This window comes from Diospyros lotus, chromosome 4 (genome assembly GCF_014633365.1).
Source record: "Diospyros lotus cultivar Yz01 chromosome 4, ASM1463336v1, whole genome shotgun sequence".
Taxonomy (NCBI): domain Eukaryota; kingdom Viridiplantae; phylum Streptophyta; class Magnoliopsida; order Ericales; family Ebenaceae; genus Diospyros; species Diospyros lotus.
Window position 1 is genome coordinate 43,433,126 of NC_068341.1, and position 15,993 is coordinate 43,449,118.

The 15,993-nt window shown below is 34.7% G+C and overlaps 1 protein-coding gene across 1 annotated transcript; it reads left to right on the forward strand.

Moving 5' to 3' along the window:
• The first annotated feature begins 1,189 nt into the window (after positions 1–1,189).
• On the forward strand, positions 1,190–11,232 carry LOC127798867 (protein DETOXIFICATION 27-like). The gene is given in 9 exon segments (XM_052332505.1): positions 1,190–1,593; positions 1,805–2,346; positions 2,443–2,529; positions 3,956–4,012; positions 9,313–9,551; positions 9,972–10,058; positions 10,061–10,089; positions 10,317–10,406; positions 10,948–11,232. Coding segments are annotated over 9 exon segments (1,488 nt in total). The 5' UTR covers positions 1,190–1,299; the 3' UTR covers positions 11,011–11,232.
• Positions 11,233–15,993: the final 4,761 nt, after the last annotated feature.

Sequence of the window (15,993 nt, forward strand, 5' to 3'; positions counted from 1 at the left end):
AAAATTATAATTGACACATAAAGTGATTTTTACCCACATTTAGGTGTGTGGGTAAATCCCTCAATTTCTTGTAGTGACGAAAGATAAAGAGGGAGGGTATATATGTCTCTTGTCTAAGTCTTTCAGAGACCTCATCAGTAACTCTCATTCAGACGTGAAAAGAAGATTCTCGAGGAAAGTGATAATCTCTTGGAAACATTCCAAATGTGGTCTAAGTCGAAGCATGCTAACTAGTCTCTGAAATAGTGCCTTGAAAATCAGAATAAATGATTTTGAAAGATGCAAATACTCTCCCATCTATAAGTTTAAGTCTCTATAAATAAGAGATAGTTTTTCACTCTTTAGGTATACAATAACTTCTACACAATCTACTTGAATATTTTTTTTTTCTGGCTGAGATTGACTTAGTATTAGAGGGCTCACACGATCAAGAGACAATTCGCGTCTCTAATTGTTTTTTGTCTTATAATTTTTTAAAAACCTAAAACTAGTCTTTTATAATTATAAATTTATTATTATATCTCGACGACAACAACGTTTGATTGGAAAAATAAAGGTCAAAATAATGAAAATGAGAATGGAATTCCTACAAAAGAGTGTTTAATTGTTATGGAAAGAGTGTAATCGCAAAATTTGATTGTTTTTGTCATGAAATCACGATAAAGATATACACCTTTTACTCAAAATCAATCAAAGTAAAAACTATACAAGTGTATATAGAAGTTGGAAGTCAGAGAAAGTTTTCAAAGCCTGCATCAGAAACTTATGTAATAATTTTATGACTTAATATTTAGGGATTAATGTTTATTTGATTATAGTAAAATAAAAGTGAAAGTTAAAAAGAGAAAAAACTTAAGTCGAATAGATGTGTAGGTAAACTTATATTCAAAAATATTAAGATTTGGCCTAGTAATAACTCAAATTCTCATGATATAATTTTTGACCTTTTTGGGATGATCGTTCTTGTATGATTCTCGATACTCGTGTTTTCGATTACGCCAAGAGAAGTAAATCACATGTTAGACCTTTGACTTTTATGTAAGGCGAGGATTAAACTCGCAACCCACCAAATTGACACTGACATATTACTCATTTAACTACTCGATCTATGCCATTCTCTATAATTAATATATATATATATATATAATATTATCATTTAAAAATGTAGAATCAGGAGGATAATAAATTTTCTGTATATGATGGCGGTGTGCTTGCAATACTCATATCGGCTCTCTCTCTCTCTCTCTCGCTCTCTCTAGCCCAAAGAAATTCAGAGATATATCAGATATAGGTAGCAATATGAAGAGCGAGGGGGCCATGGATGAACGCAAAGCGCCCCTGTTAGAGTATTCATCACCCGCCGTCGGATCCAAACATCAAGAAGACGAAGACGAAGATGTCGATCTTACGCGGAGAGTCTTGGTTGAATCCAAGAAGCTATGGCACATAGTTGGCCCAGCGATCTTCAGCCGCATCGCCTCCTACTCCATGTTTGTCATCACCCAGGCCTTCGCCGGCCACCTCGGCGACCACGAGTTCGCCGCCATCTCAATCGCTAGCAATGTCGTCGTCGGCTTCAACTTCGGCCTCTTGGTACGTTAAAATTCATTGATTTGAGTCCTGTCTTGTCGAGTCTCTGGTCACTAGTAATTAAGAACACTATTTGGTATCTATCTGTACCCAAAGACTAGACTGCAAAAGATCTTTGGGGGTGCACATGACCACGTATCAGTAGACTATCATTTGATGTGGATGGTGAACCTCCTGTTTGTTGATCTAATATGGTACATATACTAATCAACAGTTGGGGATGGCGAGCGCTTTAGAGACGCTATGCGGGCAAGCTTATGGAGCCAAGAAATACCACATGCTGGGGATATATATGCAGCGTTCTTGGATAGTTCTCTTCATTTGTGGAGTCCTGCTTTTGCCGGTTTACATATTTGCCTCTCCGATACTGAAGCTTCTGGGGCAGACGCCGACGGTGGCCGAACTCTCCGGCTCGGCGGCCATATGGATGATTCCGCTGCACTTCAGCTTCGTTTTCCAGTTCCCGCTGCAGCGGTTCCTGCAGAGCCAGCTGAAGACCGGCGTGATCGCCTGGGTGTCGCTGGCGGCTCTGCTGGTCCACGTGTTCGTCAGCTGGCTGTTCGTTTACCGCCTCAAGCTTGGAGTCGTCGGCGTGGCCGTGACTTTGAACTTCTCGTGGTGGGTTCTGGTGATCGGGTTAATGGGTTACACCGTGTTTGGAGGGTGCCCTCTCACCTGGTCCGGCTTCTCCATTGAAGCCTTTTCTGGTCTTTGGCAGTTTGTCAAACTCTCTGCAGCTTCTGGCGTCATGCTCTGGTCCTCTCTCTGTCTCCCTCTCGATCTCGATGTCGATCTCGATATCTGTGAGTTCTGATCTCACTAAGTTGTTTGTGTTTAAATTGAATTGAACAGTTTGGAGAGCTGGTACTACAAGATACTGATATTGATGACCGGAAACCTGAAGAATGCAGAAATAGCGGTGGATGCTCTGTCCATATGGTCAGAAACTTCTTCATTCTTATCTTCTCCTTTTATTATTTATTTTTTTGTTCATTTTTATTGATTATGTTCTTTTATTTCTATGACACCCAAAAGATTTATTCTGTTTGATCGTACGTTTTAATGTTTTGAAGCTCCAAAACTTATTAAGATTGATTAGGGAGAAATCTTTGTCTGCCTAATGATGAAACCATGCCCAGATGGCAATATCAACTCTATTAGTGTGGACTTGAACAATATGTGTTTTCATAAGCGGGTAATCCTCACAAGTTTTGTCTCGATCCGAGTATTTGTTAAAAAGGCGAGGTTTGTTCATCCTGTATATATAGAGCATTGATGCTTAAAGTTATTTGGTTTAGCTATGGGAGTTTTATGCTTTTATATAGGTGATGGAGATATTCAAAATTATATCTTTGAGATCCCTAGATTTGATGATTGTATATTATGAGAAAATCCCTCATACCAAATAGAGATGAAGAGGAGATGGTCGTGTCAAAAATGTTCCCAATTTAGGATAAATCAGTGTTCCTGGCTTCTTATCCAAAGAAGAAATGAGAGCCAAGTAGAATTATCACTTGGGGGTGTGATGAATTAGTGGTTATTTTTTGATAGTTAATTCTTCAAACTAAGCCAAAGAGAGCTGTATCATCTCCCAGTCACTTATTGACATGATATGAACACGTGACAAGATAAGGTTTTAATTTTTAACTTATTTATTATTCCCACATCATATATATAGGTGTCGAATATCTCTACAAATAAGTATTCTCAATTGAATAGTTGATGGACTATACCTTGAAATCAATTGAGTTGTTGGTTTTATGTCTACAGATTTTGTTTCAAGTATTTTAAACTATGTGTTGTTAGAGATTGATCAACTGGTTATTTAAACTCGTGATATTATCAAGATTGTTCAATTTTGTTCATCTCAGAACTAGATTATTATGAAATCATAAACTTAAATATTAAGGTCAAAACGCATCTTAAATTTCTATGCATATAAATAATTCTAAAAATGATATCATAACGATCTTAACAAATAATTTGAGACATTTGTTAAGATTACATAGGTGCATGCCCCACCCTTAATTCGCCAACCTCTAATGATTCAAACAATTAACGTCCAAGTCAAAGTGTAGTAGAACATAATTTTTATAATTTATTTTTTATTCTATGAAAAGTTTAGAATTTAGAATTTAAAATTTAAAATGAGTAGAAATATGAGTTTGTTTTATATTCTCCTTGTGACACGATTAGGAGAGTTTGATTTGCATTGTCATTACTGAACTATATTATATACTGTCAACTGAATATTTAAGTTTACGTGAATATTCGGTGGGCTTTCTTCACGCCCATTGACTGATCATTTGTTATTCATTAATTCATTAGATTTGGCCTCTTTTGTTTGTCCTTCAATTCTGTGCAGCATGAATATTAACGGGTGGGAAATGATGATTCCTCTGGCTTTCTTTGCTGCCACTGGGTACGTTATCATATATTTAAGTTTAACATTTGTGATACTAATAACTTACGTTAATAGTTGATATTACATCTTGTATTAATATAAATTTCTAAAATATTAATGTGAAGAGAAATGTTATATTTATAAATAAATTTGACAAATAATTCTTATAAATTTATGATAATTATACCCATTGGGTGGCATCTTATTCTAGAGATAATCATAAAAATAATTCAATCTTTTTCGTAACTTTGTAACGTTAATTAGTCTTTTTAATTTTGATAATTAAGTCTGAATTAACTCAATTAAATATAATTTTATCTAATATATAAAATCGATTTAAGGGGAGTATGTTTTTATTGACAAGACATATCTGGTATCATATAATAATAATTTTATGGGATCCACATTAACACATAAATAAACAAAAAAGTAAATGAATTATGTGTAATAAATTATATTTTATTTATTTATTTATGTGTATATGTGAATTTTATAAATATTATTATTATATGACACGTGAATTATTAAATCAGGATCAATACGTTTTCTCTAAATCAATAGATAAAAGTATAGTTAATTAAGTTACTTTAGAATTAATTGTTAAAATTAAAAATATTAAATAAAATTATAAATTCATAAAAAATATTAAATTATTTTCATGATTTGCTCTTTATTTTATATTTTTCTCCATCTTGTGTCACCCTAATGTCACAAATCTGAGAAGTAATAGACAATTTTCTCAGGTTGGACCCTACTTGGTCTTGTCCTTTCAAGAAATTAAGTATCAATTCATAGCCACAAGACATGATAATTAAATTGAGTACGAACGTAAAGACCAAAGACATGAAAAAGATGGTCGTCTTGTCAATAACATAAAGACCAAAGACATTAAAGTACGTATAATTGTCCTGTCCTTTAGCTGTCGGACAGTGGAAGAAAGGACCATTATTCCCATCTACGGACTTGAAAGATTTTATTTAATTTAAAAAATAAAAAATAATAACATATTCAGTCTTTATCTCATTATGTGAGATCAGCTACATGGATTCTAGACTTTTATGTATTTATATTTTTTGTCATATTTTATTTAAATTCATATACTTCATATCAAATTTTAATGTATTTTCCAAAATCTTCTTAGATCTATTTTTACATTTTTTTAACTAATTATTTTATTTCATCAATTCATCTCATATGAATGTCTCTTTTTCTTATTCTCAAATGACCAAACTATCTTAGTCTAGTCTCTCTCATCTTCTCCTCGATTGGCACTACTTCTACCTTATTACGAATAACCTCATTTCTAATTTTACCTTTTTTTGTATGGCCACACATCCATCTTAGTATCGTCATCTCCGCCAGGCTCGTCTTTTGCTCATACTGGTATTTGATTATCCAACATTTTGAACCATACAACAAGATTGGTCTTATAGTTTTCCTATAGATTTTTTTTTTCAATTTTAATGAGATTTTACCATCACATAACACCTCCGATGCATTTCTTCATTTTAGCCAACCTATCTTAATTCTATGTGCGACATCCTCGTGAATTTTTCTATCTTTTTGAATCACTGATCCCAAATATCGAAAATTGTATTTTTTTTGCATGATTTGGTTTTCCAATTTTATTATAATATCCTCCACTCTTGCATTTTTACTAAATTTACATTCAATATATTTTATTTTTCTTTTACTTAATTTAAATCCCTTAGATTCTAAATTGTTTCTCCACAACTCAAGTTTATTGTTCACTCTCTCTTTTGTTTCATTCACCAACGCTATGTCATCTGCAAATAGCATACACCATGACACCTTTATTTGAATGTGTTTAGTGAGTTCATCCATTACTAAGTAAATAAGTATGGACTTAGTGTAGAACCTTGATACAGTCCCATTGTAATTTTAAATGGTTCAGTATCATCTCCACATATTCTGACCCTTGTTTTTACACCATGATACATGTCCTTAAGGGCTTGTATATAAGTTATTCAGACTCTTTTTTTTCTCTAAAACCCTTCAAAATACTTCTCTAGGGACCCTATCATAGGCCTTTTCTATATCTATAAACACCATATACAGGTTCTTCTGATGATCCTTGTCATACCCGAGAAATTCTAAAGGACTTAAGGGTAATTTATTTTGGGGCAAGAATGAAATTTAAGGATAAATTGAGGGTATAACGGTAATTTATTATCGTATGAATGACCGAATCGACTGCTGGGAGTGCCTTGGAGCTCCTTGGAGCCGAGATGCCAAAGGAAAATGATGTGGCATTAACGAGCACCCCTAGATAGGATTTATGGTGCAAAAAGAAATGAGATCATGAACGATTTTCGGTATAGCAAAAAGGCAGCTGCCAATTAGGCTGCAAAACTGAATCGTTATAGGAGACTTCTCGGAAGTCAACAGAAGCTTGAGGGGGCTTCGATTTTTCATAAGAAACAACCCTTTAGAGGTTTTAGAAAGAAACGAATGAGTTTAAGTCCAAAACGAAAATTCGGGCCAAAGTGTAATTTCTTAAAATTTATTGAGTCGGCCAGAGGGAGGTCGAAACGATAATTTATCGGAATCTTCAAAAGAGAAAGTAAGGGTTTTGGATCATGAGGGTCCTAATGGTAATGAAAGAAAGAACAAGGGCTTGATAGAAAGGGCTAAAGTGTAATTTGGAAAATGACGGGGCTGAAATGCAATTTTGCGAAAGTTGAAGAAGCCATGGCCGACCAGCATCTTGCCAGTCGCTGATCAAAGCATCCGACCGAAGGGATCTCGAGGTAATGGTCGAGGGAGCTCAAAGACCGAAGCTGGGTCGTTTGTGAGCATCAAGGTGGCGGGATTTTTGAAAAAATCCGACTGTGTCTTGGTCGGTTGGTCGCGACTTGTAAATGGCCCTTCAAGGCATTTTGTCGATGGATTTTGGTCGCCCAAGGGATGCTTGAGGCGTTTAAGGCATTGGGTAAGGCACCCATGGCCGATTGGAGCGTCAATTTGGCCTATAAATAAAGGTAGGGCTTGGCCGAAAAATGGAGTATTTGGAGCTCAAAATTGAAGGGGTTTGCGAACGAATTGAAGCTCCAAATTAAGGGGCTTTTGAAGCCCATGAGTTGAGGAGGGTTTCTAGAGGAAATAAAGCATTTTCGTGTTGGTTTAGATGGGTTTCGAAGCTGGCCGGAATTGGGAGGTGATACCATCGGCCGAGACTTTGGCCGGTCGGTTGAAGGCTTTCCAAAGCTCATTTCGAGCATCAAGAGGTAGCATTAGGGTTGACTGGAAGAGAGCTTTATTGAGGTGCAGAGACCTAGCATTGCTGGCGCCGGAGAAGAAGGTCGGTGCCTGGCCTTCACACGTAGAGCCACGCGCCAGCGTGTTGGGGCGCGTGCATGGGCCTAAAAATTCGGGCAAAAAATCTGAAGTTGAGATTCCTGATGTCTCAGTTTTAGAGCCAAAGAATCTCGTTTTGCGTGAAAACGCAATATCTGGGTAAGTTCAGTATTTTTTTTCTTAAAGTTCATAGCATATTATGAATTGTTGTGAAGATAGATTTGAAAAAATGGTCCTAAGGTATTTATTGGGATTTTTATGAAGAAAAATGAAGGAAAATAGGAAGTAAATGGAATATTGAGAATATTTAGTGATTAAATATTATTTTATGATTGAGGAGATCGAGATGATATGATTGGTGCAACTTTTAAGAATTAGCACGAGAATCGAGGTCGGGCAAGCATATCAAGGCGATGCGCGCTTTTCGAGATGTCTTGATCTTTGGGCAAATGTGAGTGGTTTTATCACAAGAACTTATATTTGTGATATGATTGCTTATATGCATGCTATTTATGAATGCAATGTTCATTTTGTCATATTGCATTAAAAGTCTTAATATTTGCATGGCACGATATTATTATCATATTGATATTTATGCATGGGAATGGGATGTCGCCCCCAGAGTGTAGCCATAATTCCCCTAGGGCATTGAGGGAATAACATTAGGCTTATCTTGCAGAGGTTCGGGATTTGCCTAGGATTCCTAACCGGGCTGGTGGGCCCGGAAAGTTACATTAAAGGGCAAAAATGTTGTTCATGTTATTGCATCATGCATTCATATATATATTTTTGGACCCTCACTAAAAGTTTCATCTTCTAATAGGTTATGCCCTTAGAACATTCAACGTTCCAGTTGAGACTTGCAGTTAGGGCAAGGAGCAGGTTGAGGTATGACGGCACGTGATGGCGTGGCCAATGGATTCAGTAGATGGTTCTGGAAGTTTATCTATCCAGATATGTTTTAGACGAGAAGAGTAATGGCTATGTGTATTCGAGGTTTCATATGATTTGCACCTAGGGTGTTTAGATGTTATCTCGGGAAACGTGTCTCAATGTATTTATGTATTTGAGAATATGATGGTAATATATGGTATAAATTTTTATATTATTTTAAATACAGTGAGTTGATTATGTACCATATCGGGTTTCGATTATCACTTCCGCAATGTGAATGATTTGCTGGGGGGTTTCCCTTTGACATTTGGCATTCAATGTATGAGAAATGTATAAGGAAAGGGATTATGTATGGATACGATGGGCCCCAGTATAGTGGCACGCCCTCTAATGGGGCGGGGGTGTTACAATGCTGATACCTTTCCATTAGGCGTCTCAGTAAGTATATAACTTCTATTATTGACCTACCAGGCATGAAACCAAATTGATTTTTCGAGACGTCTATTTCTTTTTTGAGCCTCTGTTTTATTACTTTCTCCTAGAGTTTCATAGTATGGTTCATTAACTTAATTCCTCTGTAATTTTCACAGTTTTGAACATCTCATTTGTTCTTGTATATATGAATTAAAATACTCTTCCTCCACTCATCTAACATATTTTTTGATTTAAGGACCGTGTTAAATAATTTCGTTAACCAAGAGATGTCTTCTTCTCTCATGCATTTCCATACTTCTATTAGTATATTATCCGGTTCCACCGCCTTATAATTTTTTTATCTTTTTTAATACTTGCTTTATTTTTTTTGAACTTATGCGTCGATAAAATGTATAGCTCATGTTTCCTTCGGAGTTACTAAGATGTCTGTAATGTTTATATGATGCAAGAAAAATGAGAAGGAGGGCGTGGGACCCACCCCCTCCCATCCTCTCCCTTTGCATGCTCACATCAGGTAGGAGAATAAATTAAAAAAATTAAATATTAAGAAAAAAAAAATAACAATACAAATACGAAATAACACACCCTCATATGTAATGTATCTTTATCGTTTCTTTTAAAAAATGAATGCATTTAACCTCGTGATTGTGTATGCATGACGATGACAATAGGGTTAGGGTCGCTAATGAGTTGGGAGCGGGCAACGGTAAAGGCGCCAAGTTCGCAACGATAGTGTCGGTGACGACATCGGTATCAATCGGGCTCTTCTTCTGGTTGATGATTCTGATCTTTCACAATGAAATTGCCCTAATATTCACCTCTAGCAAACTTGTCCTCAAAGAAGTAAGCAAGCTCGCAATGCTCTTAGCCTTCACTGTCCTCCTCAACAGTGTCCAACCAGTTCTCTCAGGTAATTTAAAGATATTGCAGACAGCAAGCCCTCAGTTAAAATATGTATTTTAATTTTTATACTTATATGTTTATTTACTTAAATATTTAAATTTTTTATTATTTCAATTACACTCTTAAATTATATAATTTTAAATCAATTACACTTCTAAATTTTTTATTATTTCAATTATATTTCTAAACTATATTTAATTTATTGTTTTCAATAAATTTGTCAAAATGTGCAATTGACTCGAAACTGTATAATTCAAGAAATAATTGAAATAATTATAAAAAATTAAAATATTTAAATAAAAAAACGTACAAATACAGATATTTAGATATATATTTAGTCAATGTATAACTTTAACTTAATTGAGTAATTAGTTCATTAATTAGGATTAATTTACTTTAATTTGTTGGGTGATTGTTGTTGGCTTAGGGGTTGCTGTTGGATCCGGGTGGCAATCCGTTGTTGCATACATCAACTTGGGATGTTACTATCTGATTGGGGTACCCCTTGGATTTGTAATGGATGGGTCTTCAACTATGGAGTTATGGTATGAACGTCTCAACATCTCTTTTCTCGTCAATTTTCTCAAAATTTTTTGAATAAGATTGGGTTCAATTCACCATTACATAAACATTAAAAAAAAATAGGGAACATGCTTTAAAACGTAGGGTATATCCTACAATGTCATGGAGAGCCCTTTTAATTATTGGATTAGAGCCATTGTATTTATGGCATTCAATCACTCTCTAACTTTGGATTAAATAATAATAATAGGGTATATGGGCTGGAATGATTTTTGGAGGGACTGCAGTTCAGACCTTGATGTTGACAATAATTACCATTCGATGCGACTGGGACAAAGAGGTAATTAAGCTTCTCTTAATTATATCATTTCATTACACTCTCTTAATATCAGCCCTTTTCATTTAATTTTTAGTTTCCTTAAATTTTTAAATCAAAATTAATGAAAAATATTATTTTTCCCATTAAGCATTACTCCCATTTCATAATATTATTCTCATTTTTCCCTTGAAAATAAAAATAATTAAAACTATATACGTTCTCTCGACTAGTGTTATTGTTACTTCGTATAGTTTATGAATTTCTAACAAACGAATGTTGAAATGTTTGAAAAAAAATTTCACGATGATATATATAATTTTTTTTATAAATAAGAATTTTATTGAAAAAATTATAAAACGTCAATAGTTAATGTTAGGGCGAACTCCTAATCTTCAAATGTTAGAGGAACTCCTAATTTTCATATACAAATATCAAAGGAAGTCTTCAAATGTCTTCATTTTGAATTCATCTTCTTGATACTCATTTGTCTTTATTTGAACTTATTTTTCAAAATTATTAGAAAACAATAGTAGTGCTTATGGTTTATATGTTAAAATTGCAGGCAGAGACGGCAAGATTGCGCTTGAAGAAGTGGGGAGATAGAGTTGATGAGAGCAATGCATGATATGTACAAATTTGATTGTGGGGAATGTGGTACATGATAATACAAATTGTGAGACTATTGTTGCAAAGTTAGCCCTACCCAATTCAAATGATGTAATGATTTATGAACTAGACTAGATCAGTTAAGTCAAATCGAGTTAATTGACAATTAGTCAATAAGTTGTTAGATTTTTTTTGTGTTATGAAATGTCTAGATATTCAGTCGACTATTCATTGTCGCCTAGAGATAAGAATTGATAAGATGTATCATTTCTCGAGTGAAAATAAACTTTATTGGTTATTAAAATAACAACTCTAAAAACAAAGATAACTTGCCAATACATGCAAATTAAAATATGCAAAGAGTTAGTACTCTCAAATTGGTTAATAATCAGTACTGGTCCTTAATCTTTGGAACCTTTCTAAGCTTTCTCTATCATTCTTCTTCTTCCTTTTTTTTTTTTTTTTAACTGAGACTTAGATTTAACAAGAACATACCTTGAGCTATCTGTCCTGTTAAATGCACAAACCTCCTTCTCCACATGACCTTGTCTACTTTTGTTTTCAATATTCATCGGTGACTCATCAACACATCTTCCTTCTAAAGGAAGATTTAAATCCCCAGGAGAAGGGAGCAAAATCTATCCTCCATCAATGAATCAAGTAATTAATGAATCAACCAATTTCATTTCTAAATTTGATTTCAATTGCAGAAGAAATCTGGATTTGGTTCCTATGAGGGCAATTGACACTCGTTGGGAAATTCAACAATTTCAGCCTTGGGCCTGGAGAGATGGGAAGTTGATTGGGTCCAGCCCAACTCCTTGTGGACCTTTTTTGTCATTAGCATCATTAAGAATTTATAAACTATTCAGCAATTCATTTGATGAACTGATAACATATTTTTTGATAAGTTACCTCAAAGTCAATTGATATTGATCAATTAAACCACTATATTTAGCCTCGAAATTGAATTATTTATTATCTTTTAATTTGGGCATTTGTAACCGTATAGAATTGTTTTGATAGGAGCAAAGCTGACGTTATAAATTGAATTAAAATGTTATTAGATGATATTAAGGCAAAATCTATCAAAATAGCTAATTTGGGCCCGAATATAAAGTTAATAAGGCATATTTGGTTATTTTTAAAGTCCAAACAGTAATTTAGATCGAAGTCTTAATTTATAATAATTTATACAATAACTTGGTCATCACTTCCTAACAAGTTAACAAGTAACAACTCAGCTGACTTAGAGATTTAACCGGGTTGGGTCGCACTTATTCTTCTCACTTTACCCAACTCAAACCCTAGAGTGTCTCTGTCAAAGGCCTCTTTGCAGTAAATAAGAGCTTGAACCTCTCTTCACAGCCTTCCAGCCTTTTCAAAGTAGACATTTTTTATGTCCCAACTTATTCTCATACTAAGAGGTGCTACACTTAGTCAATGTCACTATATTGAACGAGGCTAGAGCAACCTTTGCCTCACTTGCACACTTGATTTAGAAGAATGCATGAACAACCAAATCACAATTCTAGAGAAAGAAACTCTCATTTTGGATCTAAAGAATACCTCTTTACTAAAACTTTTAGATGCATTACAAGAAAAATGGCTTTTCCTAGCACATCTTTTAGCAATGTTTTTGATAACTTCTACTATTGACAACTTTTCCTATCAATTTTTGAAACCCCCAGTAAAAGTACCAATTTGCTGGTAGTGTTCAAAAACTCACTAATGAAGAAAGACTTAGTTCAACTATTAAGTAAAAGTGTCTATTAATAAAATTATTTTCCAATTAGTAATTAAAGGTGATTTAGTTTAGTTGATAAAAAGGTATGGTTTAAATGTAAGAGGTTCAACTTTTGTAGGTAACGCGCACGAATGATTTTCTCTTGCCAATGTTTGGCCTCGTTCAATGTTGTTGTTGATGAATACAAATAAGAAGGGTGGGGATATAAATAACCATCCACCTTATAGAACACTCTATCATTAATGACTCTCTAGAACATTCTACTTTTTACCCAACTACTACATGACTCTTCTCATTATTAGACTTCTCTATACTAGACTAGAATAGATCAGAATAATACAGAATATGCAAGAATACTAAGATATTCTAAGATAATATAGAATAGTCCAAAGTTGTTGTTTTACAGAAAACAAAAAGGATAAAAGAAGGAATATGAGCAACTCGGAAATCTATTTTTATTGAAGATAACTTAGGCTTAAATACATTTGAAAGATGCTAGAATAGAGGATCATGACCCAGAATTCTAGTAAGCACAACTAATAACATAGTCCACTACTTAATAACAACTTAGCAAAATAATAGGAACTGACAACCCACTAATAGTAAAAAGACAGCTTGTTGAAACAAAATTTGATAGATTCCTAAGGCACGTTTTCAACACTCCTCCTTGCCTTGGAAGCTGCAAACTCCAAGTTTATTCCTCAGAAACTCAAACCTGCTAAGTGAAAAAGACTTGGTAAAAATATTAGTAGCTTGGTCCTCTATTTTGCAATAAACCAAACTTATATCTCCATTTTCCTGCACTTCTCCCAAATAAAACAATTTAACATTGAAATGCTTTGTCTTTCCATGGAACACAGGATTGTGAGAGATTGAAATTGCTGCTTGATTGTCCACTAAGATTTTTGTGGCTTGGTCTTGTTCCAAACGTAGATCTGCTAGGATATTCCTCAACTAAACAACTTGATTGATAGCTACTATTGCTGCAATGAACTCAGCTTCAGCTGTTGATTGAGCTATTATTTTCTGCTTCTTGGAACACCAAGAGAAAACACCTGAACCCATACTGAAACAGTATCCTGAAGTACTCTTCATATCATCCAAAGAACTTGCCTAATCACCGTCAAAATAACCGAATAATCTGAAATTTTGTTCCTTGTAATACTTCACTCCATAATTGACAGTTCCTTTGATATATCTTACAACTCTTTTTGCTGCCTTCAAGTGCAATTCACTTGCACAATGCATGAATCTTGACAGAATACTTACTGCATATAGGTTGTCAGGCCTTATTGCTGAAAGGTACATTAAACACCCTATTAATCCTCTAAAATGAGCTTCATCAACTTTATCAGCTTCATCTTCCTTGCTGAACTTCTCTTTTTGATTCATAAGAGTGTTCATTGCTTTGCAGTCATCAAGGTGGAATTTCTTGAGGATCTCCTTTGCGTACTTCTTTTGACAAATAAAAATTTTATGCTTCCTTTGAGTGATCTCCATTCCCAAGAAATAGGTCATAAGACCAAGATCTATCACTTAAAAAACATTCATCATTTCTTGCTTAAATTCATCAATAAGTGCTGCATTACTTCTTGTCACCAGAAGATCATCAACATACAGAGAAATAATTAGGATTTTTGCACCATAATGCTTAACATAGAGTGTAGCTTTTGATAGGCTTTTTGAAAACCCAAACTCAACAGATGATCATTAATTCTGCTATACCAGACCCTTGGAGCTTGCTTTAAGCCTTAGAGAGCTTTTTTTAGCAAGTAAACTTTGTCTTTCTGGCCTTTGATTACAAAGCCTTCTGGCTGATCAATATAAATCTCCTCCTGCAAAAAGCCATTGAGAAAAGCTGACTTGACATCCATGTGAAACACCTGCCATCCCTTTTGTGCTGCAATGGCAAGTAGCAATCTAATTGTATCAAGTCTAGCAACGAGAACAAAAGTGTCAAAATAGTCAATCCCAAATATTTGTGCATAACCTTTCACCACAAGCCTTGCTTTGTGATTGTTTACAGAACCATCAGGATTGAATTTTGTTCTGAACACCCATTTAACACCTATGACATTTCTATCATGAGGTTTTTGAACCAGTTCTGAGGTCATATTTTTTTCAATCATGAACAGCTCTTCTTGCATTGCAGCCATCCATTTTTGGTCCATCATAGCTTCCTTAAAGGCTACAAGTTCACACACAACTACATTGCTTCTTTGATAGATGTCAAAGAGTAATCTGGTCCCTCTAACATGTGGATCATCAATTGTGTCATCTAGTACCAACAAAGGATTTTGATTTTTCTTTGAGTCATTCCAACTCCATTTTTCGTCCTCCATGAAGTACACATCTGTACTTATTAGGATTTTCTCTGTCTAAGGTTGAAAAATCCTATAAGCTTTAGAGATGGTGGTGTAGCCAATAAATATTCTAGATTCTGCTCTCTTGTCAAGTTTATCATGCTTAACCTGAGGTACATGTGAGTAGCATAAACAACCAAATATCTTAAAAAAATCCAAAGGAGGTTTGAAACCAAACCAAGCTTCAAACAGTGTTTGATTTTGCATAGCTCTTGTAGGCAGCCTATTTTGAATGAACACAACTATGTTTGCAGCTTCAGCTCAAAATTTCTTTGGTAAGGCTTTTTGATGTAGCATACATCGAGCCATCTCCATGATTGATCTATTTTTCCTTTCACTCACTCCATTTTGTTGAGGTGTGTAAGGAGCAGTGAGTCGATGTTCTATTCCAGCCTCTGCACAAAATTATTGAAAATGATCTGAGACATATTTCTTCTCATTATCAGACCTTAGACCTTGAATATTGCAGCTGCTTTGGTTTTCAACATGAGCTTTGAGTTTGGCCTTCCAGAACGCCTTTGCAACCTCTGATTTGTATCTAAGAAAATAAATCCAGCACATTCTAGTTAAATCATCTATAAAAATGATATAATAGAGACTTCTTTTTAGTGATGGAGTTCTTTGTGGTCTAGCAAGATTAATGTGAACTAGCTGGAGCTTTTGTGTGGTCCTCCAAACACCTTCAGGGAATGGTTGCCTTGTTTGCTTCCCAAACTGACATGCTTCACAGTCAGTTAATTTTGCTATTAAGGTAGGTACTCCACGAACAAGTTGATTTCATGGCATGTAGTTCATTCCCGAATGATGGAAATAACCTAACCTCTTGTGCCAAAGATCACTTGAACATGTTGTAACTGGGAAGGCAACTTGCTCCTCCTTCATTGGATCAAAT